The sequence below is a fragment of the Polypterus senegalus genome, chromosome 3 (genome assembly GCF_016835505.1).
Source record: "Polypterus senegalus isolate Bchr_013 chromosome 3, ASM1683550v1, whole genome shotgun sequence".
NCBI lineage: Eukaryota > Metazoa > Chordata > Cladistia > Polypteriformes > Polypteridae > Polypterus > Polypterus senegalus.
The window spans coordinates 297,017,734-297,044,754 of record NC_053156.1 but is presented as its reverse complement, the minus strand read 5'-3'; the positions used below and the strand labels follow the sequence as shown (position 1 = coordinate 297,044,754).

The window sequence follows — 27,021 nt, the reverse complement described above, 5'->3', positions numbered from 1 at the left end:
GGTCAAGTATAAAAGGGGCTGCCTTACCTCGGAGAGTGGCACAGCAATGGCAGGTCTAGTAAAGTAGTCATCATATTTAGTCCTTTATCGTAAATCCCTCACATGCAATGAGTGCTTGAAGTCTGCAGGTGCTGAGGGTCTTCTCTGGTGATGCCCTGCCAATCCTCTCATGAAGCTATCTTCGGCTCTTCCTTGTTTCAGGAGGCTTGTCCTCTTAAGTTTTCTCTTCAGCACATGGAAGGCCTGCTCAGTTTGATTGAAATCTGGTGACTGGCTTAGTCATTCAAGAATTTTCCATTTTGTAGCTTTGATAACCTCCTGTGTGGCCCCAGCAGTGTGTTTGGCTCTTTATCTTGTTGTAGGATGAAGCGCCGTCCACTGAGTTTGGAGACATCTACTGGAACTTGAGCAGATCAGATGTTTCCCCACACCTCAAAATTCATTGTGCCAACAGCAGTTGCATCATCAATGAAGAAAAGTGTGCCAGGACCTGTGCCAGCCATACATGCCCAAGCCATAACACCCCCAGCACTGCCATGTTTAACAGATGAGATGATCTGCTTTAGATCTCGGGCAGTTCCTTTTCATCTCCACACTTCGCTGTCACTCTGATCATCTTTGTCCTGTCTGTCCACAAGACCTTTTCCCAGAATTCTGCAGGCTTTTTGAAGTCCTTTGTCCCAAACTGTAATCTGGGCATCCTGTTTGTGTGGTTTGCATGTCCTCTGTGTTTCTGCTCATGAAATCTTCTGCTGATAGTCATCTCTGACACACACATTGGACACCCTGTAGTCTGTTTCTGATCTGTCAGACAGGCGTTTGGTTCTTTTTCTTTGGCATAGTGAGGATTCTTCTGTCATCAGCAGTGGAGGTCTTCCTTGGCCTACCAGTCCATTTGTGATTACTGAGCCCACCAGTGTGTTCTTTCTTCTTCATGATTTTCCAGACTGGTCATCCTAAAGGTTTTCCTGATGTCTCCAATGGTTTTATTCCTATTTTTCAGCCTCATTAAGGCTTCTTTGACTTTCATTGGCACAACTCTTGTCCTCATGTTGCAGCTACAGACTCCAAAGGGTAGAAGCAGGCCGATGTATCTTATGAAACCATGAAACCCACCTGAGGAGTCACACACACCTGTGACGCCAATTGTCCCAAACTTTACGGGGAGCATGTAGAAAAAAAAGTGTCGTGTGACCGAATCGTCTGCCAATCCCCTTAAATGAAAGTCCACAATGTGCACTTTAATCACGATGTCTGAATTGTTGGATTTGTCATTTTGTAACTGTTCAGCAGAGGGGGAAATCAAAGAAAAATGTGTCTTAGCCCCAAATATCATGGAGGGCACTGTTCACAGTTCAGAATTTTGATCTTCAATTTAAATTTCCCAGTGGCAGCTTACAGACACCCCCGCCAAGCATTAATAAATGTTTTTCTCTTTCGCATGTCAATAAAAAGTATAAGCTGAAGTCAAATCCATTTAAATAGCTAAGAGTTTGTAGGAGAGACGAGTGACTCAAAGTGCACGGTAAGAAGTGTGTAGGCATGCCGAGTCCTGCTGGTCATGCTTTCAAGGCCAGGGTGACGCATTGATTGCTTTCAAAAATAACTGCATCGACGCAGAGACGGGTCTTGCAAGGTGGTCTCCCACGAGGCTGCTCCCTGTGCCACTCGGTTTCGGTTTTAATTGCTGCTGAGGTTTTAATTACTGAATAGCAGAATCAATGTAAATAACAATTTGCTTGAAAGAACAGGAATGAGTGGAGCTGGAGGAGGGAATCGTGAACTTCTTTAATGCTATCACCCGCTGTGAAGGAAAAGAAGTTCATTTTCTTAAACTGGGTTTCTGTGCCAGTTAACATGAGTTTTTTTTTTTTGTGCTGTTATTTAATTTGAAAAAGTTGTCCTCCATCTAGCATTTAATTTCTGTTTTCCATCCATCCATTATCTAACCCACTATATCCTAACTACACGGTCACGGGGGTCTGCTGGAGCCAAACCCAGCCAACACAGGGCGCAATGCAGGAAACAAACCCTGGACAGGGCGCCAGCACACCACAGTCATATTTGTTTTGTTTTCCCCAAAGAAACTTGTGAGAAATGTTATGAGATCTAAAAAGAAAAAACAAAGAGGTAAGGGTAAAAAACGCTGTTGTGCCCGAGGTGATTAAGTGGCAGCCACCAGGGATTAAATGAATGTTTATGAAGACCAGGAGATACACATAAGTGTAGTGGAGAGTATAACTGGTACTCCAGTATGGAGCAGAGATGGTGTGGATGGGTGGAAGGACAGTCATGGAATGTCAAGGAAGTGTTGTTGTGTCAAGCGGGTCACCCCTTTGAATCCTAACGTGAATAATTACAAACAAAAAGGATGCCTGATGGCATTACAGCCAATTTAAATAAACCACAAAGGGGTCTTTGTAACATTCTTTCAAGGTATTTAGAACATGAGGACAATCTCGTCGTGTACAGGCCATTCAGACCAACAAAGCTCGCCAGACCTATCTACTTAATTCTTTCAAAGAAACATCGAGTTTTGAAAGTCTCTAAAGTCCTCCTGTCTACCACACTACTTGGTAGCTTATTCCAGGTGTCTGTCGTTCTTTGAGTAAGGAAAAACTTCCTAATGTTTGTATGAAATTTCCCCTTCACAAGTTTCCAGCTGTGTCCCCGTGTTCTTGATGAACTCATTTTAAAGTCACCATCTCGATCCACTGGACTAATTCCCTTCATAATTTTAAACACTTCAGTCAAGTCTCTTCTTAATCTTCTTTTGTTTAAACTGTAAAGGCATCGTTTTTTTAATCTTTCCTCATAAGGGCTCATTTATACTTCATGCTCAGAACGCGTACGCGCCCGCATCATGGCTGCCACGCGTTCCCAGCGTTCATTTCACGCGTCCTCTGAGCAGGTCCTCAGAAATTAACGCGCCGCGTGCGCGAGTTGCAGTACCAGCAAAAAGTCAGGGGGCGCAGTGTGCTAAAAGTCGGAACGTTACGTCAGAGTCTCGGTTTACTATCTACATGTGACAGCAATTCTCTATGGAGATCCTTCGGGGATCGATGTGCGCACTTTGCTGTTTGATGAATGGCTCAAATACAGCGCTATACATTATGTTGCCGATGTGAAGTTGCAAAAAAAAAATAAAAAGACGGCACAAAAGATGGTATGTGAGACTTTTAAAATGTATCGTGTCATTTATATATGTCTTTTTTATTTTTTAATTTTTGCAACTTAACAACAGCAACATAATGTATAGCGTTATATTTGAGCCACTGAGAAAAAAATAAAGGACACGGTGAAAACGTGTACTTTGTGATTAAGGTGGAAATTTCGGCTTTAATCTCGAAATTTCCACTTTAACCTCGTAGTTTATCATTAAAGCAGACGGTCGCAAACGTCATCCCAGTTTTTAATCGCTACGAGCTTCTTGGACCTGACAGCAGGTAAAGTAAAACAATAAAAAATAGACGGCACAAAAGATGGTATGTGAGACTTTTAAAATGTATCGTGTCATTACGATCGGGAATATGCGACGCTTGAATATAAAAGCACCACGAATGCATCTGTATGTCAGCAGCGGAAAGCAGCGATAGATCGCCAAACAGAACAAATTAAATGTATGATATTCCAACTCTCTGCACATTTAGAATCTTTAGATTTATACTTGATATCACTTTCATGATGAAATGCATTAAAATGTGTATGTTACATTTTACATATAATTTCGTTTAAATAATGAATACTGTTAATAATTACACACATGGGGGTGTCACGGTGGCGGAGTGATAGCACTGCTGTCTCGCAGGGAGTTATGTTGCTGGTATTCCACACTGTGCTCCGGTTTCCTTCCAAAGATATTCAGATTTGGGGATTTGGTGCCGCTAAAATGACGCTAGTGTATGTGTGTGCTTGTATTCACCTTGCGATGAGCTGAGGCCTCGTCAAGGGACTGTTTCACACTCGTGCCCAATGCTTCCTGGAATGGACACTGTGAACTTGAACCCGGACACAGGCAGACAGACATCGTTGTTTGCACCACACACTCGTTTATTTACAGTATTTACAAACAGTCCCGCGCTCAAGTCCGCAGTGCCTCTTGCACCAATTCCCCAAATCCAGGCCTTACAATGCCACTCTTTCTCTTCTCAGGCCTTACAATGCCTCTCTCTCTTCTGGCCGCCTCCAGTCCTCCCGCTAGCTCTGTCCTCTTCCACCCGACTTCCGCTATCGACTGAAGGGAGGCGGCCCCTTATATCCTGCTCCCGGATGAATGTTTCCGACATTCCCTCCTTGGCCATGCCCCAGCGTGGCGGAAGTGCCGGCTGTCCTCCCGGCAGCTCTCCGGGCACCACAATAAGTCTTCCCCCCAGCACTTCCTGGTGTGGCGGAAGTGCTGGGTTCCTGGGTTCCTCAGGCCCCAGGGCGCCGCCTGGCAGTGGCCACGGGCCCCTACAGGGCTGGGCTTCTAAGCCCTCTATCCGTGGCCACCTATACAACCAGGGCGATCGCCCCCTTGCGGTCTGGAGGAGGCACAAGCCCTCCTCTGGTCTTCCTGGGCATCCCAGCCGGGCTCCATCCCCGGCCAGGTACCACACGGGATAAACCAGCATCGGGGCTCCGCCTGGCGGTGACCCAGCAGTCCCTACAGGGTTGGGCTTCTAAGCCCTGTACCCGAGGCCCCCAACCTAACCAGGACAGACGCCCCCTCGCAGTCTGGAGGAGGCACAAGCCCTCCTCTCGTCCTCCTGGGCGTCCCGGCCGGGCTCCAGCCCCGGCCAGGGACCACAACACATACATCCCTGGATTTATGGATTTAATCAATAAACATCCTTTTCAGAGATATTGCGGTTAAATGTTATCGGAATTTAATAGGTGTTCTAGGCAATTCACAACACAGAGAAGCCAAACATGTTCTCACCACGATAATATCTGCCACCTGGTGGATTCCTCCAGATTTACGTAAACAACGCGCGCAAGTATAAACACTACAACGCTTGCGTAGCAGGAGCGTCCGCTGCAGCATGCGTCGCGTGAAGTATAAATTCGCCCTAACTCATCTCCTGTAGTCCTCTAATCAGCCTAGTCGCTCTTCTCTGGACCTTTTCTTGTGCTGCTATGTCCTTTTTTGTAGCCTGGAGACCAAAACTGCACCCAGTACTCCAGATGAGGCCTCACCAGTGTGTTATAAAGGTTGAGCAGAACCTCCTGTGACTTGTACTGCACACGTCAAGGCGCTATATAACTTGATATTCTGTTAGCCTTCTTAATGGCTTCTCAACACTGTCGGGAAGTTGATTGTGTCGAGTGAACTACATCTCTTAAGTCCTTTTTGATGAACTCATTTTAAAGACACCATCTCGATCCACTGGATTAATTCTCTTCATTATTTTAAACACTTTAGTCAGGTCTCCTCTTCATTTTTTTTTCTTAAACTGTAAAGGCTCAGCTCTTTTAATCTTTCTCATAACTCATCCCCTGTAGTCCCTTTAATCAGCATAGTCGCTCTTCTCAGGACCTTTTCTTGTGCTATTATGTCTTTTTTTTTGTAGCCTGGAGACCAAAACTGCACCCAGTACTCCAGATGAGGCCTCACCAGTGTGTTATAAAGATGGAGCAGAACCCCCTGTGACTTGTACTCCACACATCAAGGCACTATATAACCTGACATTATATTAGAGTTCTTAATGGCTTCTGAACACTGACAAAAAGTTGATAGCTTAGAGTCCACTACGACTCCTAAATCCTTCTCATCTGGTGGACTCTCGATTTTCTGACCACCCGTTATGTATTCAAACCTTCCATTTTTACTTTCTTAGTGTAATTCTTTCCATTTACTGACATTAAATTTCAGTCAGTCAGTCATTTTCCAACCCGCTATATCCTAACACAGGGGCATGGGGGTCTTCTAGAGCCAATCCCAGCCAGCACAGGGTGCAAGGGAGGAACAAACCCCGGGCAGGGCGCCAGCCCACCACATTAAATTTCATCTGCCACAAATCTGCCCAAGCCTGTCTGCAGTCCAAGTCCTTCTGTGATGATATAACAGATTCCAAATTATCTGCTAACCCACCTATCTAGGTATCATCTGTAAACTTCACCAGCTTGTTACTTGTATTCCTATCTAAATCATTTACAGTGGTGCCTCGGTTTGTGAGCATAATTCGTTCCGGAAACGTGTTTGTAATCCAAAGCACTCGTATATCAAAGTGCATTTCCCCATAAGAAATAATGGAAACTCGGATGATTTCTTCCACAGCCCAAAAATATTCATAAAAAAATGATTAATACAAAATATAAAGTAAAAATACATAAAACAGATTAACCTGCACTTTACCTTTGAAAAGAATTGTGGCTGGTGTGAGGGAGACGAGAGGAGGAGAGGAAGAGGAGGGTTATTGTGTTCGACGACTTTCACTCAAACTAACGGAATCCCTGCTCTCTGTTGGCTCGCTGGAATCTTTTTCTTTTTTTTTGCGACTTTAACAAGCAAATAATCCAATGACAGTTGATTTTGACTCCTTTTGAGGATTTTGCAGAAACGTGATATTGTATTGTGGTTAAACAGATTCATCACTCGCACACGAAATAAAACACGTGGTCACCATGCTGTAGTAAACAGTATACGCTCTGACGGATTTTGACTATACGAGTGAGGCACGCCGACTGAGACTGAGCATGGGAGACAATTACCCACAATCCCGCAGCAAGAGAGAGAAGAACCATTGGCTCAGTTGTGATCACATACTACTCGTATTGCAAGACCTCGCTCATTTATCAAATTAAAATTTGTTACAAATTTTTGCTCGTCTTACAAAACACTTGCAGACCAAGTTACTCGCAATCCAAAGTTTTACTGTATATATATTAAAAATAGCACGGCCCTAGCACTGACCCCTGCTGGATACCACTCATAACATCAGCCAATTCTCATCAGGTTCCTTGCACCATCACCCTCTGCTTTCTATGTCGGAGCCAATTCAGCACTCATCGACATACCACATCCTGAACTCCCATTTCTTTTAGTTTGATGCCCACCCTGTCATGTGGCATCTCATCAAATGCCATCTGAAAGTCAAGATAAATAATCTCATCTGCTCCACTCTGTTCATATCCTTTTGTTGCCACCTCATAGAATTCCAGCGTGTTGGTAAAACATGACCTTCCTCTTCTGACCCCATACTGGTCGTCATTGAGAGCCTCATGTTGTTGGCAGTTCAGGTCAGAAATGAGAGGAATTTCTCTGTGCCATCCAATCTTTTGCAGTCCTCCAGCTGGAAGAGGCGGAGTCAATTACCCTCAGTGGGCGTCTTCTTACTGCTGTGGGTGAGAAAAGAGAGAGCAATGTTAGCAACTGCGCCTCCTCTGGCCTTGTGGTGGTAGTGCTTACCTCCAATAAACCTGTAATTGTGATCCACCGATGTGCATGCATGACTATAGTAATTAATTGTTTTGGACAATTATCTTTATTGTATATGTTTGGGCCATTGTGATGTCTGGGATGCCCATAGCCTTGACATCACATGTTAGTCATAACTGGGATGTTAGGGCAGATAGGACAGAAACAAGCAATCCAATAAATAGCGTGTGCCACAGTCAATAAATAAGCCAATACATGTTCCATAATAAAATCAGTGATGTCTTGTTGGGAGTTCAAATAAACCAATAAATAATTAAATCCAAATCAGGGTTAAAATCAAATCTAAAATCGCAGAGCTCAAATTGGGTTTCTTTTTCTTTAATTATGTGAGCTTACATGCGTCTCTCCCTCTCTCCTGCCTACCCCATTCACCCATACAACAGGGCTGAGATGCCATGAAGCAAGGTCCCGATTCCTGCTGTCATCCTGGCAGCATCATCTGGTCACCTCTGGGGCATTTGGAGCTGGTCTCCATCATCCTGCCACCTGACTTTGGACCAGTCGGACCCATTGCTCCTCTATATTGCTCAGCAGGAACTTTAGTATCTGATGCCAGTGAGACTAATCCCTATGACTGGCCATTTTAATTAGCCATGGTTACCAGAGAGTAGCTGTTGTGTCCAGTAATGATGAGATTAATCTTTATAAATGACCATTTTAATTAGCCATGGTGCCCAGTTATTAGCTATAGTGTCCAATACTGGTGAGACGTATCTCTATGAATGACCAATTTAATAAGCCATGTTCACTAATAATTAGCTGTAGTGTCCTCTAATGGTGAGATCAATCTTTATAAATGACCATTTCAAGTAACCATGATATCCTTAATTAGCTACACTGTTCAATACTGGTGAGACTTATCTCATGCCAACAACTGTTTTTAATTAGCTGTGGTGCCCATTACTTAGCCATAGTGTCTAATACCAATGAAATGAGACTAATCTTTATGAATGACCATTTTAGTCTTTCATGGTTACCAACAACTAGCTGTTGTGTCCAGTAATAGTGAGATTAACCTTTAATTATGACTGTTTTAAATAGCTATGGTGCCAATACCATAATACCAGTCAGACTGATCTCACATAGAAAAATGACCATTTTAAGTAGCCGTGATCTCCTTGATTAGCTATATTCTCCACTACTAGTAGACTTATCTCTACCAATGAATGTTTTAATTAGTTCTGGTGCCCATTACTTAGCTATAGTGTCTAATACCAATGAGACTAATCTTTATGAGTGGCCATTTTAATCTTTTATGGTTACCAATAACTAGCTGTAGTGTCCACTGATGGTGAGATTAACCTTTAATTATCACTGTTTTAATTAGCAATGGTGCCAGTAATTAGCTATACAATACAATATAATACAATTTACTTTTTGTGTAGCCTAAAATCACACAAGAAATGACGCAATGGGCTTTAACAGGCCCTGCCTCTTGACAGCCCCCCAGCCTTCACTCTCTAAGAAGACAAGAAAAAAACCCTTTTAGGGGACAAAATGGAAGAAACCTTGGGAAAGGCAGTTCAAAGAGAGACCCCTTTCCAGGTAGGTTGGGTGTGCAGTGGGTGTCAAAAAGATCAATACAATACAATACACAGAACAGAACAAATCCTCAATACAGTATAAAAATACAAATTTTATTTTAGTACGGAGCAGAATTTAACAGTAGATGATATCACATAATATGATTTGGATTTGTTTAGAGTCCTGGGGCCTCATGCATAACGCCGTGCGTAGAATTTGCACTATAACATGACGTAAGCACAAAAGCCGAAATGTGTTTACACACAGAAAAATCCAGATGCAGGAATCTGCGCGTATTCCAACTTCCGCGTTCTTCCACTACATAAATCCCGGTCAGCGTGAAAAGTAACGCTCATGCACGCGCCTGCTGCCCTGCCTCATTTCCTCCCAGAATTATGCCTCAATATAAATAGCCCTCAAGCTCAGCCACGTGGAGGATCTTGGGACGGTGGTGACGTCATCTGTAAGCGACCGGAGGTGAATTCATAACATGGAAGCGGCTTTGGACGTCTGGATGAGGCTTTTGAGACAAAGTTTGTTTTTGTTGTTCGTCTTTCCTGTTAACTCTTTGAGGGCTAAATATTTTTTCCAAACAACTCTGTTTTCTGAAAAGCACACAAAGCAATGGTTTCACAAAGAAATCAACATAAAATGTCTGATGCCACGTACCATGGCTGCTGTTGGCACATGTTCGGCATCTCTGGCGGCAGTGGTTGCGTATGGGGCACCTTGATATGTCAGCAGGAATGCACAGTGGGCCGGCTGCCTGTCTGTCTTCACACAGCAGGTAGGTGGCGGTTGGCAGTGACGCATTCTGGTGTCTACCTCTTGTTATCGTAAGTGGTGGTCCTCCCAGGCAAACGCTGCTGTAGGCACATCAGCCACATGAAAGTGTTCAGCACCACCATCACCTGGGGAGCGATCAGATGATGCTGGTACCTCACTTTCATTTTTGATATCCATCTCCAGATCACTTGCATCAAACTCGGAGTCCGGCAAGTCGTAAAACGTCCATGGAGTATTTTGCTTTTGGTCTCTCATCAGACGTCGCTGCCATTTTAGAGGTTGTTTGCTCTTCGCTACTCATGCACGCGTAGGGAATCGAGGTTAAATCAACATAGCTATTGTAACAATAGCTCTTTATAGTGCCCGACCTGGCACAGGCTCACATGGAGGCACGTATAAAAAAAACACAAAAGTTTATTTTTCTTCACCTGTGGGAAACATCTTCCCCGTGAACCCCACAGGCGCAACACCGTCCCAAATAAAGCACAAAAGTAAATCAGCAGTAACACAAATACGCCCATCTGGCACCACCTCTCCTCCCGACTCTGGCCACTGAGTGGTGGTGGCTGGCCTCTTTTATAGCCCACCCGGAAGTGTTCTAGGTGCTTGACCACCCAGGTGGGGCTGAAGATTTGTCCAGCTGGCCTGTGGAATCCATGCAGCTCCCCCTGGTGGCCACCCCAGCTCCCAACTGGGCTGTGAAGGACTCCATCTCCCATGGAGCCCTGTGGGAGGTTGAGGCACCACCGTCGGCCAGGGAGGCTGCCACCAAGCATCCCGAGGGAGATATTGAGCTGCCCATGGTTGCTCCCCCGGGAACATATGCAGAAAGGGCGTCCTGGCCACCCGCCTCACTATGTAACTTTCCTTGCAGCAAAGAGAGTCAAGCTTAAATATAGCGGCGAGTTTTGTTGCAGTTTACAGCTGATTACCGTCCTCTACCCCTGAATTTTGACGAAAGTCGACATCAGCCCTGAAAGAGTTAAAATAAAGAGAGAGGTGTTAACATGTTGTCTTGGTCCCCAACATCTTGTGGTTTCACGTGACTCGTCGGGTCCTTTAGCTGCCCCCCTAATCGCTCGTTTGTGACAATGTATATTGTACGTCTGGCTTGCGCGAGACTAGATGGAGTCCTGCTCTTTTCCCTCTCACCTCCCACTGTCCGTAACTCTTTCTTAGTGGGTCCATCAGAATCCCTTATTCTCTTGTGTCTGACAGTGATGATAATCTTCTACACTTCTGTTTCTCACTTCCCTGACACAAATAGTAGGCTCTGCTACTTGTCTTAACGTCTTTCACTTACCTGAGCCCAAGGAAATCACTGTTATTTAATATAATGGAGACATTCTTATAGAGCCCTGAATGTCATCAGATCTGATGATTCCTTTTCCCACATGCTTTAATATGAAATATGACACAGTGATGTGGGAGGATGAATGTACCTGATATACAGTAAAGGTACTAAGTGTTTTTTTTTTTACCCTGCAAAGATTTCAGAAGTACAAGTGTGGGTGGCGGTGACTAAAGTGGTTTATATGAAAATCACCCTTCAGCATAACAGGTGTTACAGTTAATATAATTGGATGGATGGAGGAACTGAAAAATAAAACCAGTGGCACCTTCATGGTGAGCACTGATGTGCATCAAGGACCCTCACTCTATATAATTTGCATTCAAAATGAACCAGAAATTGTGTACTGCATTTAGCAAATAATGAACGTAAAGGTGTTTTCGCTCTCATCGTTTGTTTGCTTTGTTCCGTATAAGAGGATGTTTCATTCCTTTGTTTCAATTTCCCATTAGTTTGGTTGCATTTCATACTGTAAACTGTCAAGCAAACTAAACTTATCAATGAGCATCCCATGGGGCTGCTGTAAACTTCTTTCATGGGGCATAAACATTTTTCACCCGAGTGAAAAAAAATGATCATGATGGACTTTGCACACCGCCTCATCTCAATATATCTATATATATAAAAGCCAAATACCACTGACTCACTCATCACGAAATCTCCCGAACCATGAGGACTTGAACTTTGAAATGTAGGTTACCCCTGGCCCATAGGTGCTCGCTAAGAAACGGTTTTAAAAATTTCGTGGTCTAAGCGCAAAATTTCTTATAGTTTTTTTAGACCCGTTTGTATATCTGTCCGTTTTTCACAAGAGGACTACTTAACAGATTTAGATCGGGATTTTTTCTATAATTTGCTTGAACATTCCGTTGATTTTGCGACTTCTCTCATTGCGCTAAGTATCATAGTTCGCTTGCGATATCAATTTATTAGCACGAATCCGAGAGAGAATCATCAGGCTATGGGAAGGGTGGTGGGGCCCTGCTCACTCATGTGTCTGCCTTTGTGTGTAACCTTAACTCTGCTTGGTTAGCGGACGAGAGAATTACTTAATGGATTTAGATCTTTTTTTTTTCTATAATTTGCTTGAACATTCCGTTGATTTTGCAACTTCTCTCATTGCGCGAAGTATCATAGTTTGCTTGCGGTATCGATTTATTAGCGCAAATCCGAGAGAGAGACTCATCGAGCTGCGAGGCCCTCCTCACTCATGCGTTTGCCTCGGGAAGTAACCTTAATTCCGCTTAGTTAGCGAATGAGAGAACTACTTAATGGATTTAGATCTTTTGTTTTTTTATAATTTGCTTGAACATTCCGTTGATTTTGCGACTTCTCTCATTGCGCTAAGTATCATAGTTTGCTTGCAGTATCGATTTATTAGCGCGAATCCGAGAGAGAATTATCAGGCTACGGGAAGGGTGGTGGGGCCCTGCTCACTTATGCGTCTGCCTTTGTGTGTAACCATAACTCTGCTTGGTTAGCGGACGAGAGAATTACTTAATGGATTTAGATCTTTTTTTTTTTCTATAATTTGCTTGAACATTCCTTTGATTTTGCGACTTCTCTCATTGCACTAAGTATCATAGTTCGCTTGCAGTATCGATTTATTAGCGCGAATCAGAGAGAGAGACTCATCGAGCTGCGGGGCCCTCCTCACTCATGCGTTTGCCTCGGTACGTAACCTTAACTCCGCTTAGTTAGCGGACGAGAGAATTACTTAATGGATTTAGATCTTTTTTTTTTTTTCTATAATTTGATTGAACATTCCATTGATTTTGTGACTTCTCTCATTGCGCTAAGTATCATAGGTCACTTGCGATATCGATTTATTAGCGCGAATCAGGAAAAATAGGCCAATTTAAGGATCTGAGCGACTTTTGACAAGTGACAAATTTTGATGGCAAGATGACTGGATCTGAACATCTCCAAAATAGCAGCTCTTCTAGAGTGTTCTCAGCATGCCGTGGTTAGTACCTACCAAATGTAGTTCAAGGAAGAACATTCAGTAAACTGGCGAAAGGTTCACAGGCATCCAAGGCTCATTAATGCATGTGTGAAGCAGAGGCTAGTCCGTCTGGTCCGATCCCACAGAAGAGCTACAGCAGCATAAATTGCTACAGACCATGAGAGAAAGATGACAGAACACAACAGTGCATGACAGATTTCTGTGTATGGGGCTGTGTAGCAGTCAGAGTGCCCATGCTGACCTCTGTCCACTGGCGAAAGCGCCTACAATGGGCATTTGAACATCAGAACTGGACCATGGAGCAATGGAATAAGGTGGTTTGGTTTGATGAATCACACTGTTTTAGATCATGTGCATGGCCAGGTGGGTATGTGGGTATTGTTTTCCTGGGGAAAAGATGCCGGCAGGATGCGCTATGGGATGAAGACACGCTGGCGAAGGCAGTGTGATGCTTTGGGCAATGTTCTGCTCAGAAACCTTGGATCCTGGCATTCATGTGGAGGCTACTTTGACCTAAAGATTGTTGCAGACCACGTACACCCATTCATGGTAACGGTATTCCCTGATAACAGTGGACCGTTTTAACAGGATAATGTGCCCTGCCACCCTGCAAAAATTGTTCAGAAATGGTTTGAGGAACATGACAAAGAGTTCAACGTGTTGAGTTGGCCTTCAAATTTCCCAGATCTCAGTCCGACCGGCCATCTGTGGAATGTCCTGTAAAGACAAGTGTGATCCGTGGAGGCCCCATCTCGCAACAGACTGCAACTATAGGATCTGCTGCTAAAGTCTCGGTGCAGATACCACAGGACACCTTCACAGGTCTTGTGGAGCCCATCCCTTTACGGGTAAGAACTGTTTTGGTGGCTCGAGGTGGGCAGACACAATTTCAGGCAATGTGGTTTTAATGGTTTAGCTGATCGGTGTAGGAATCACATTTTAAGGTGGGTCTCTGAGAAAACTGTGCAGCCATTACAGGTTGCGTTTAACATGATTTGAATGTTGATGAAGCAGGCTTCTTTAAAAAAGTCCAAGGGCAGGACCCATCCCATGAGCTTGAGTTTGACACACCTGCTTGACTTTTAGTGTTATGCTGCTATTTCATAATTATTTTCAGTCATCTTGTGACACCTCTGGAAGTTTACCAGAGACCACTAGTGGTCCAGAGCCTTTGGTTGAGAACTACTGGTGTAAACTGGCTCACTGGCTAAAGAATCTGGGCTGGTAACTCAAAGGTTGATGGTTCAAATCCGGGGTAGTGACAGAAGGAGTGCTACTCTATTGGGCCCTTGAGCGAGGTCTTTAACCTGCAATTGATCCAGGGGTTCTGTACAAATAGCTGACCCTACGCACAGTGACCCCAAAACTCTCTGGAGAGTAAGTTGGAGTATGTGAAAAATGATAAATTCCTAATACAAGAAATTGTATATGACAAAAAAAGGATTAAAATAAAAATAATCATTACTAGACTATGAAGCATAAATGCTAGAAACTTGTAATTCAAATATTTTAGTGCGCAGGAATTTCAGGCCTGGAACTTTTTAATGAAGCTGTTGGCTGTGTAAATGTTAGAGAGGCCTGGTCTGGACTCTCTCTGATGTATCATTTCCTGTTTTTTAATGTTGCATGCAGCAATATGGATGTTTCAGACATGGCTACGGGTAAGTGGACCTTCTTTTCTAGTGTCTGATGTATGTCATCTAACTTTGCCCTCTCCGTCATCTTCGAATTATTGTCTAATAATTTCAAGCAGTTCCAAATGTTTTCCATTAGCTGGTCATCTCACTTTATATACCATAGCATTCAGTGCATATTCAGACCCCTTCACTTTTTACACATTTTGTTCTGTTGCAGCCTTGTCCTAAAATCATTTCAATTCATCAAGCAAGAGTTAATACCTTAAAATGACAGATCGAAAAGAAAGATTTTAGACATTTTTGCAAATATATTAACAAGAAAAAACTGAACTATTACACTGACCAGGTCTTCTGACCTTTTCACACTTCATTGAAGTTACTATGACGTCTTATTGGGTTTGACACGCCAAGCTTCATACGCCTGAATTTAGGGACTCTCTGCCAGGCTTCTCTGCAGCTCTTTCAGGTTGGACGGAGACTATCGGTGGACAGTTATGTTCAGGTCTCTCCAGAGATGTTCAGTTGGGTTCAAGTCTGGGCCACTCAGGGACATTCATTGAGTTGTCTCTAAGCCACTGCTGTGTTGCTTTTGTTTTTTTCCTGATGGAAGATGAACCTTTGGCCCAGTCCAGAGCATTCTAGAGCAGGTTTACATTAAGGATATATCTGTACTTTACTCCATTCAGTTTTCCCTCAACCCCAACTAGTTTTCCAATCCGTGTCACTGAAAAAACAACCCCACAGCATGATGCTGCCACCACCATGCTTCACCGGTGGAATGATATTGTGCAAGTGATGAGCAATGCCTGGTTTCCTTGAAACACGATGCTAATCTTGGTTTCATCAGTCCAGAGAATCTCATTTCTGACAGTCTCTGAATCCTTTAGGTGTTTTTTTATAACAAACTCCAACCAGGTTTCCGTGTGTCTTTAACTGAAGAGAGAATTCTGTTTGGCCACTCTGTCATAAAGCTCAGATCGGGTAGTGAAGGGTGCCTGGTTTCATCCTGATGTGAAGCTTAAAATTGAGGGTAAAAGGTTCAATCTTAGTTTTAGCAGACTACGGAATCTTGTTTCTCACAGTTGGAGGGTTCTGTAGATGCTTTTTTGGAAACTCCAAGCAGGCTTTCACTTGTCAGCTAACTATTCTTCCATAAAGCAGTAATGGTTGTCCTTCTGGAAGTTTCTCTGTTTTCCACAAAGGTTCTCTGAAGCTCTCATGTCCTCTGGTTACCACTCTTACAGTGATCCTTCTTCTGTAATTGCTCAAGGAAGATTGGTGGTTGTTCTGAACTTCATCCTTTCAGTGCTACAGGAGTTTTTTTGCATCCTTCCCCAAATCTTTGCTTCCATTTGTGAGACGGGTGTCATCCCAACTGACTGGAAAGCGGGACTTGTTGTCCCTGACTGGAAAGGATAGGGTGATTGCCTGGATTGCGGTAACTACAGGGGGATAACACTGCTCTTGGTGCCGGGTAAGGTCCTCGCTAGAGTCATCCTCAATACGATCCATGATCACTTCCTCAATGACTAGAGCAGTCTGGTTTTATGCCAAGAAGTCTACCATAGACCACATCCTGGCACTCATCGAGTGCAAATGCAAATATCGGCAGAGTTTCTTTACAGCTTTTGTCGATTTTTGTAAAGCATTCAACTCAGTTGATCGGGCTGCCCTGTTGGACATCCTGAAACCTTTGCGGGATCCCCTCAAAGTTGCTGAATATCATGGCCGGCCTGTACACTAGTACTGTGAGTGCTGTGCAGAGTGCTCTGTGTTTCTCCCAGTTGATTCTGGGGTCTGTCTGTGGTGTGTTCTACTCCTACTCTGTTCAATGCTTACATGGACTAGGTGTTGCGCAAGGTTATGGGGTCCAGCGGCTGTGGGGCATCTGTTGGTGAAGAGAGATTCACAGATCTTGACTTTGCTGCCGATGCTGTGATCTTCGCAGAGTCAATGGAGGCTCTTAAGAGACTGAGCGAGGAGTCCGAGTGTCCTGATAAAAACCAACATCCATGCCTTTAATGACCTCTTGGGCACGACCATCAGCAGTGTGTCTGTCTGTGGAGAGAGTGTCGATTTCGTTGAGAGGTTTATTTACCTCGGCCGTGACATTCATGTCTCTGGTGACTCTTCCTATGAAATCGGTAGACTGATTGAGAGAGCATGAGGGGTCATGAGGTCGCTGGAAGGGGGTGTGTGGTGCTCCCGATATCTGGAAAAGGACGAAGGTCCAAGTCTTTAGAGTCCTGGTGCTTCCTGTTTGTGAGACATGGGCGCTATCCAGTGACCTGAAATGCAGACTGGACTCCTTCAGTATTGTGTCTTTTCAGAAAATCCTTGGGTACTGCAAGTTCGACTTTGTGTTACTCATGAAGTCCCGAATGAGGCAAATTACCTGCATTGTGAGGGAGCGTCGGTTACAGTACTACGGCCATGTAGTGCGATTCCCTGAGGGTGATCCGGCTTGCAGAATTCCCATTGTTAACAACCCAAGCAGCTGGACCAGGCCAAGGGAATCCCTATGTAACAGCTGGCTGTGATCGATAGATGGTAATTTCTGGAGGGTGGGACTGCACCGCATGTCTGCCTGGGGTGGTTGCCAACCCGGATCCCGGAGCTGTTTTGTCACGTGGTGGGTGCGGCAACACGCTGTACTAGTGCATGCTCTCCAACCTGACCTGACCTGATCTGACCTGGCCCAGATCTGTGCCTGGACACAATCCTGACTCTAAGCTCTTCAGACAATTCCTTTCATGACATGTCTTGGTTTTGGCTCAACTGCAGGACCTCCCATAGACGAGTGTGTGCATTTCCTAATCAGGTTCAATTTGTTCAAATGACAACAAGGGTACTCCAAACAATTTGTAGAAACATCTCAGTGATGATTAGTAGAATGGGATGATCCACCTGAACCAAATTTCAAGTGTCATAGCAAATAGTCTGATTTCCTTTCTTATTTTTAATACGTGTGCAGAAATTTCTAATATCCTGCTTTCGTTTTATCATCCTGCGGTATTATTGAATGTTGTTTAATCAGGAGAAAAAAATGAATTGAAATGATTTTAGCACAAGGCTGCAACATACCAAAATGTGAAAAATGTGAAGGGGTCTGAATATTTTCTGGATCCACTGTAAACAGAAAATTGGGTTGCGAATGTCGGCAGGAATGGAACCCTAACCCTAACCCTAACCCAAGGGCTACCTCTGTATTGGATCAATTGATCAATGGTGTATTTGATCAAAAAAGATAGAGAAGATATAAGTCTTAACTCGGTCCATTCCTCCTTGGTGGATAATTTGTCAATTGGGGAGAGGGAAGCTCTTTACAACTTTAGCAGAAATAAGGAAATTATTGTTAAACCCGCGGATAAGGGCTCGATGTGTGTGATCCTTGACAGAGCCCAATATATTTTGGAGGCAGAACGACAACTTAATAATAGATCACATTATCGACCCCTTAAAAAATTAAAACAATCACAGACCAAACTGAAAATAACTAAAATATTAGATGGACTGCATACCGAAGGGTTTATTACTGCTAAACAGAAGAAATACTTGAAGGGGCCCCCTGAACCAGTAACTAGAAAGTTTTATCTTCTTCCAAAAATCCATAAGGACCCGGCAAAATGGACAATTCCTGGTGAGGTACCGGCAGGGAGACCAATAGTCTCAGACTGCTCATCCGAATCTTATGCCGTATCGGAATTTCTAGATTCTTACCTGAATCCGTTATCCCAGAAACACAACAGTTATGTAAGAGATACATATCACTTTTTAGGATTGATCAGGGACAAACTATTCCCAAGTCGAGCAATTTTGTTTGCCATGGACGTAGAGTCCCTATACACCAACATCGATATAGATATCAGTATAGTAAGGCAGTAAGGAAGGTGTTTAAGAGGTATCCAGATCCTGCTAGACCGGATAAATATTTATTGGAATTGTTAGATCTGAGCTTAAGAACAAATGAATTTGAATTCAATGGGAGGTTATATTTACAGACCCATGGGACAGCTATGGGAAAACGGTATGCCCCGGCCTATGCTAACATATATATGGCGGAATGGGAAAGAACAGCATTCGGTAAATGTAGTAAAGTACCGTTATTCTATCTCAGATATTTAGATGATATCTTCGGTATTTGGACCTATCCATTGGACGATTTTTACGAGTTTGTTGAAATCCTGAATAACATACATCCGATGATTAGATTGACAGCAGAAGTAAGTGAAATGACGGTGACCTTCTTGGACACCCAGTTATTTTTTTATCAATTTTCAGAGACAACTAAAAAAATCAAATCCAAAATTTACTTTAAAGTAACGGACTCCCATGCACTACTACATAGGAAGAGTTATCATCCTAAGCATACCTTCAGAGGGATTGTTAAATCACAACTTATCCGGTTTTATAGGATTAACTCGGATAGGAGGGATACTGAGGAGGCAGTGCATATATTATTCACAGCATTAAGAAGGAGGGGATATTCTAGGAATTTCCTAAAAGAAATTAATGATGAGGTTAGAATGGAGTATAAAAAGTATTTGGATTACAAATTTGTCTCTGAGAATAAAAATATAGGGATCCCAGAGTATCCGGTGTTGGTGCGTAGTGGATCTGGAGAGTTGGAATGTTCCTGGTTAACCTGTTGGGATGATGAAAATGACGAGGAGTGGTGGGTTTCGGTATTGCCAGTGTATGGTTGTAATCTATTGTGGGGGGTAAGTGGGATAATAAATGGAGCAAAGCAAAGTTACTCATGGTGGGCTATGATTAAGAACTGGTTCAAAGTAAATTATCAACAATGTATCTCTTTTGAAACTTACCTTTCTGTTTTCTGTTCTGGAGTCTTGCCGATTTGGATGGGTCCACCTATGCTCTTAGACCTTAACAATACCCAGAGAATAGTAGAAGAGAGAGAGAGGAATATCAGAATATCGGTTTACTCATACCCTCGAAATATACAGAAAATAGTGAATGGAGGAATACAACTGGGGGTAGACAGGGATTGGGCCATATTACATCTGATGGAAGGTTATCGGGTGGAGGAATATTGCCTGGTAGATTGGGATAGGTCACCTGAGTGGGACATTATCAATGGGGATATTGTGGAGGATGAGAGATTTTATGAGTGGAAAGACATGGATGGGATTACAGGCCCATCGGCCTGGGAACCCAGCAGGTACAGAAGAGGGGATGGATTTGGGTAAAACAAAAAGTAGGGGTAAGACCCAATTTTGGCCTAACATTAATAACGATGGCCCTACCCCCACTCCTAATTCTAACCTTAAAATTAATAAATGGATACCTAAGGTTAAGGAGACCAAAGTGGGGAGACAGACACTTCAGCCCCTTACAGACTTGGAATATTTAGAGGCTATTACAATCTACCCCCTTTCCAATCCTAAACTTAATATTGGTGAGGAGATTCCTAAAATTAATGACATTGACATTCTTTCCAATCCGGAACTTTATAATGAGGATATAATCCACCCCCCCTCTAATCTTAACTTCTTAGAGAACAATAAGGGCCCTAAGGTTAAGGGTATATTCTTTCGGAAGAAGAGCTGTAGGGCTCAGACCCTTACAAGATGGGAGTTTAATGAGGGGGATCAGGATAATTATTGGGATGATGCGGAATTGAGAGGATCAGGAAGTGGGGTGGAGGAAGGTTTCGATTTATATTTCGAGTGTCCGGAGATATCATGGAGAATGGAGATGGTACAGGAAGGATGGGGGCGACTTGGATTAAGGGAAGCAGATTGGATTGGCTTAGAGACACCAGGTATTGATGGAAAGGAAGGTTCGGAGGATGAGAGTAATAATAGAAAAAGGAAAGGAATTGAGGAAGATGGGATGGGGGAAGTGGTATTGGATGGAGATGAGCAATTACAACAACCAGATATAATCCAAGTAGAGAACAATAGAGGGGGGAGGATCCTACCCATGATTTTTACCTTTTCGGGACAGGCCAGACAGGTAATGGAAAGATTAAGAGAAAACTTCCTAAATTTCCAAAGTAAAGATGTTGATTGGGCAGAATGGAAAGTAGTAGCTGCCTACCGCCGGAATAAAACATTGAAGGATTTGTTAGTAAGGGCCTCCTGCACAAAACAAAAACAAAGAAATAAATGTGCTTGGGTAATCCCCTTTAAAAACATGAAAATCATTAAAAATCCTTTTACACGAGTAGAGTTACCTATTTTCCAAGATCTAAAAAAAACATCTGTGAATTTTATTTATGGGCTACAGTGTAAAAAATGTAAAAAGATTTATGTGGGTGAGACCAAGAACTCTATTGGGGCTAGGTGCATTCAACATCTAAGACTTATAGAAAATCAAAATAAGTCAGTTGAGTTATATAAACATTTCCAACAAGAGGACCATGAGCCTGTATTTTTCGGATTAGAACAACAGAGCTATTGGAACAAGACTAATAGGTTAAAAAAGGAGAAAGAATGGATAGATGCCTTGGGGACAATGGTTCCGAATGGATTAAATGAAAAAAGTTAATGGAATTATGTCCTTAATTAGATTTATCTCGAGTAATTGAGGAAGGACAAATGTTGAAATTGATTAATAATGATTTGGATTAGAGTACCAGTGTGTGTGGCTAATCATAGCTTTAATCCCCTACCCTAATCCTAACCCTAACCCAAGGGCTACCTCTGTATTGGATCAATTGATCAATGGTGTATTTCTGAATATTTTGTTTGTTCTTGACCACACCATATATCTCATCATTCTCTGTACAAAGATGTCCAGGTGGTCCCAGCATCATGTCCTAAATGGCACAAGGCCCTCTTGATTAGAATAGAACTGTGTAAAACACTCATCCTTCCTCAATAATTCTGTGAATTCTGTGCCTTCTGTTTCAGATTTGCAAAGTCCCGAACTAAAGCACGGTCCTCAAACACAGAAGTGAAGGCCAGCTCACCGGGGCAGAGACCTCTCCTGGGGGCTTCACCCCTAGCCACCAGAAAGTGTGATCTTCCAAGACCTGAAGAGAAGGGAAACGATCCCATAATTTCCTCATGTACTGTAAAATGAATACCAGACTGATGTGTGTGTGTGTGTCCATCTAGAGTGACCAGTGGCACCTGCAGCCCCCTAAAATGTCTGACAAAGTGCACTACATGAAGGTCTTTATCTTCTGGTAGTTTCACGTTCCCAAATGTTAATTTCAAGGACAGCAATAATGATGGCTACTTTTTATTAATTCTGAGAAACTGATCTTCACATCCTTTAGATGCACAACAATGATGTTAGAACTTCCAGCCCACATTAGAGGGGGAAACACTGGTCACAATCCAGTGTTATGGACTTTTTGAATTTACCATAACATATTGAACACATCCACAACGTACTTAGTGTTTATTGAAGTTCAGCAGTGCCCAACTTGGCAATTTGCATGGTTGGCAGCGAACTGATGACTCCTGACTCATCACTCCATGTTCTAAGCAAGGTAAACTTCTAATTCAATGTTATTTATCACTCAGTCTTTCACTGAATACTCTGAAACTTCCACCTTTGCTATTTCTAATCCACTAATTGTCCACTCTCTACACCTTTGGCCGACTCTTTAGACCTTCGTTGAGTCCTTTCAAGTGTAAAAGAATGAGTCTGAACACACTGGAAAGATTTGGGACAGCCACCCGTATATTGTCCCTGGCTGCAAAAGGTTTTGAAATAAGCACTGATGTGCATGGGTTGAGTTCCAGACTGAACTGAATTAGTAGTGGAAGTGATGGAGGCTTTAAAGGGTGAAACTGGAAGTGAGGCTGGAATCGGACGTGATGTCTTTCTTTGTGCCGGAACTGGAAGTGATGTCATTCTTAATGCCGGACCCGGTAGTGATGTTATTCTTGGCAGAACCAGAAGTGATGTTGTTATTAAATCAGGTAGGGTTTCTTGTATTTGGCCTGCAGAGACAACAGAAAAAGATCTAGCGCACCCCGCCACCCCCTGGCCTGTCAGATAATTATCTCCACTTGGTCCACTTCCTCCTAATCACACATGTGTGACACAAGGCATCTTGCAGGTGTATGGTGGCTCCAAATGCTTCCGTAACAAAGAGGATCTACCATTTTCAGGACCATATTAACATGGTATTAAACGTTAAAACTTTCTACTTTGTTTAAAGGGAAATCTAATCATGTGGCTGAAAAGAGAGGACACCCCACCCTCCATGAAGTCTTCTGCACTTCCATTTGTCTGCTACCTACTCCATCTTGTCTTGGACACCAGCAGATGTTTGGATATAATAATTGGGGAGATTCCATTTGTTGAATTTTCCAGCTAGGCTGTCTCCTTGGCTTTGAAGAAGAACAGCCAAAGAAGTCACCTCTACATTGAGTGCCTCCATTAACCAATGCTTGTTGTGATTTGTCATTTGGAAGAGTGGAATGTCCAAGTGGACAATATGAGTAGTTAACCACCGGGAAGTCTTTGAGAAGGTTAATTCAACAGAGTAGTCGGAAAGGAAGTCCAGAGCCAATTCGTGATGAAAGAAGATGGCCAAAAGTGGAGAAACAAAGCAAAATCAATATACTTCATAACAACATTGGTTTTCAAGTCCATTTTGTCTCTTAAATGCTACATATTTCCCTTAATTTTTGGTCAAAAATTCCAATATCAATCCACGGATGCCTCCATCTTCTGTAAAGATGACAACACGAATCACACCCACATGACCGGAGATGGGCTTTGCAACTAACATGGTGGACCCATAAAAAGCAGCACACAAAATGGTGGTGCAATGACATCACTAAAAATAACAATGCGAGTGAAAAACCGTGATAGTAGTGTTATGATTTTAGTTTGTAAATTTCATTCAATCCAGGATGGATTTTCACAATCTCTACGTCAATAATTTTGACGTTCGCTTCTCTTTAACACATGTTTTGATAATTTGTACATTTTTCAGATCGTCCCGCAATGCCATTTTGTTTTGTTAATGGGCGCTGCCATTTGGATGATGGTAAATTTGTCACAAACCCCTAAAAGCGTGTGATGAGTGACGTCATCGGTGCCATCACGTAAAGGTTGGCATATGTGATCTTGATTTACCAGACTACACTGGTCTTCAAAAAAAAATTTTTTCACTCACCTCAAAATTGTGGATGTTCTTTGTGGATCTGATTCAAAATCTGTCAGGAGAATTGTTCGATCACATGCAGTGTTTGAGGGACGACGGTTTAAAATGAAAATAAAAAAGTCATTTAAATGTAATTATTTAGACTCCATTGTTTTAAATATAATTATTACTTACAAAAAGTAGCCACTTCATAGTTCTACCCTCTTATCAGTGGAGGCGTTTCACGGTGGAATCATGTCTGCTAACAAAGAGTCACTCCACTGTCCACTATAACATCTCATCACCGGAGCGAACCTCTCCGTGTCTTCAGCAGGTATGGCTCCAACGTTCTCCACGAAAAAATCCTAATAAGAATGTAGGAAGTGAATTTTTAAAGATGTGTTGCACCCAACTTCTAGATTTTATATGTCTACGTGTATATTTGTGTTTTGTACTTGTGTTTTCTAATTATGAACGATTATTTGTCTTATATATACACTACCGGTCAAAAGTTTTAGAACACCTCAGTTATTCCACTTTATCGTTAAAATGCAATCAATGACCTTAAATGGTGAAAAGGAAACCATTAAAGTTTAGGTTAGCAAAAAGTGGGAAAAAAAGAACATTTCAGAATATTACAAATGGGCCTTCTTCAGGGAACAACCAATAGGTTACATCCTGCAAGTTGTTCTGGAGAAATTAAAGTAAATGAAGCCTTCGAAGTTGATGCAAACAATTTGCGCTGGGGTCCCAACTTCTGTTGATTACTTAAAAGCCCTCTGTGTGTCTTAAAGCAGAGCAAAGACTGTGTCACTACACCCTCTGAAGTCCTACTTGGACAATATTCCAGTGATAATGACAAGAAAATGTCAATTAACAAATGTAGAAGTAGAAGTGTTGACCTTTCATTTAGAGTAATTGCAAAAAAATATCAAAGTGTCAGTGAGTCCAGTGGTGTCCTACACAATCCAAAGGCAAATGGAAACTGGAGGAAACTCTGATAGGATGAGATCCGGCAGAGCTAAAGTCACAAGCCAATCGGAAGACAAGTTTCTGAGGGTCACCAGCTTGCGTGATCACAGGCGCCTCACAGGCACAACAGCATCAAGCACAGCTTAACTGTGCAGAGTGACAAAGCTAAGTCTCTGTTTGTACTGTGAAGAGGAGACTTTATGCTTCAGGTGTGACAGGGTGAGTGGCAGGATGAAAGCCATTCCTTAACTCTTTCAGGGCTGATGTCGACTTTTGTCAAAATTCAGGAGTAGAGGACGGTAATCAGCTGTAAACTGCAACAAAACTCACTGTTACATTTCAGTTTGACTCTCTTTGCTAGACATAAAGTTACAAAGCTCTGTTGATTTAACCTCGATTCCCTGCGCGTGCATAAGTAGCGAAGAGCAAACGACCTCTAAAATGTCATAGACATCTGGTGAGAGACCAAAGCGAATGGGCAAAGCAAAATATTCCATGGACGTTTTACGTAATTTCGTTGAATAGGACTCTGACTTGTCGGACTCCAAGTTTGATGGAAGTGATCTGGAGATGGATATCAGAATTGAAAGTGAGGTACCCGCATCATCTGATCTGTCCGCAGTTGATCGTGGCGCTGAACACTTTTGTGTAGCTGATGCGCCTACAACAGCATTTGCCTGGGAGGACCACCACTTAAGATGACAAGAAGTACAAACCATATTGTGTCACACTGCAGCCACCACAACCACCCACCTGCTGTGCGAAGACAGCCAGGCAGCTGGCCATTGAGGTGCCCCCATGCAGCCACTGCCACCAGTGATGCCAAATATGTGCCAACAGCAGCCACAGCACATAGCAACAGACATTTTATGTTGACTTATGTGTGAAACCATCGCTTTGTATGCTTTTCAGAAAACTGAGTTTTTTGGAAAAAAATATTTAGCTCTCAAAGAGTTAAAGGAGAGAATAGGGCCTTGAAATACCAGCTGTGGACTACTGCCAACTGGACGAAGTGTTAGAGACTGATGAATCAAAATTTGAAATCTTCGGTTCATCACCAGGGGTGTCTGTACGCCATCGAGTTGGTGACAAGATGGTTCCTCAGTGTGTGAGATGGAGGAAGTGTTATGGTCTGGGTGTTCTTTTGCTGGAGGCAGAGCTGGTGACTGGCACAGAGTGACTGGCATTCTGAATCACAAGGGTTACCACATCAGCAAAAGATGCAGGCTACTTTGAAGAATCAAACATTTGAATAAAATCTTCTACACTTAATGATTCCTTGACTTATTCGTTTTGATTTGCCATTGCTCATTTGTTCAATGCCTCGATTTCACGAAACATTAAGACATGAAATTCTGTGCATTTCCATAAAAACTGATAAAACTGAGGTGTTCGAAAACTTTTGACTTGTAGTGTCTGTATATCTTTTCTGTTACTTATTGTGTCTGTTTAATGTCAGTACAGTGGAACCTCAGGTCACGACCGTAATTCGTTCCAAAACTCTGGTGACAACCTGATTTGGTCATGACCCAAACTAATTTCCCCCATATGATTGTATGTAAATACAATTAATCCATTCCAAACTGTACGAACTGTATGTAAATATAATTTTTTAAAGATTTTTAAGCACAAAAATAGTTAGTTATACCACAGAATGCATAGTGTAATAGTAAACTAAATGTAAAAACGTTGAATAACACTAAGAAAACCTTGAACAGAGAAAACTAACATTGCAGGAGTTCACGCTACAGCCTTACAAACCGCTCGCTGTAAACGCTTTTTTTAAGCAGAGGGAAAAATCCTTCATTTATACAAAAACTAACCATAAACAACCAAGAAAACTAACCTTGCATGCACACACGTCTGACCGGGAACAATGCACAGGGAGAGACTGAACACGTGCGGAAATCATTGGCGCGTACAAACCGGAAGGGAAACTGGCTTGTTCGTCACCCGAGTGTGTGGTCATGAACAGATGCAAAAGTTTGGCGAACATTTCGGTCGTAACCCAATTTGTACGTGTTCAGAGACGTTCGTGGCCCGAGGTTCCAATGTACGTTCCTTATGTTTTGTGGGTGGGGCCTCAAGAGGTTGGGCCACCGTGACTTCGGCACTGCAGGGTCCTCCTTCTGCCTTCATAAGGGGTTGTGGTTTTGGAGTTTCTTGTGAGTATGCAGTTTGGTGTAGTGGTTTAGGCTTCGGACTTCAAACCCTAAGGTTGTGTGTTCAGATCCCACTACTGACACCTGTGTGACCATCAGCAAGTCACTTTAGCTGCCTGTGCTCCAC

At 42.8% G+C, this 27,021-nt stretch overlaps 1 protein-coding gene across 3 annotated transcripts in view; it reads left to right on the top strand.

Annotated features, from left to right (window-relative positions):
* si:dkey-71h2.2 (low density lipoprotein receptor adapter protein 1) overlaps positions 1-27,021 on the top strand; it is a 191,705-nt gene that overhangs the window by 139,690 nt on the left and 24,994 nt on the right. The window contains exons 9-10 of one of the 3 annotated variants that reach the window (XM_039749475.1): positions 14,680-14,708; positions 21,563-21,713. The exons of 1 other annotated variant lie outside the window; for it this stretch is intronic. In XM_039749475.1, coding sequence (XP_039605409.1) covers positions 14,680-14,708; positions 21,563-21,609 — 76 coding nt within the window. In that variant the 3' untranslated portion in view covers positions 21,610-21,713. Of the gene's footprint in view, positions 1-14,679; positions 14,709-21,562; positions 24,952-27,021 lie in introns of those variants that run through there. One more of the 3 variants, XM_039749474.1, reaches the window with a different exon arrangement.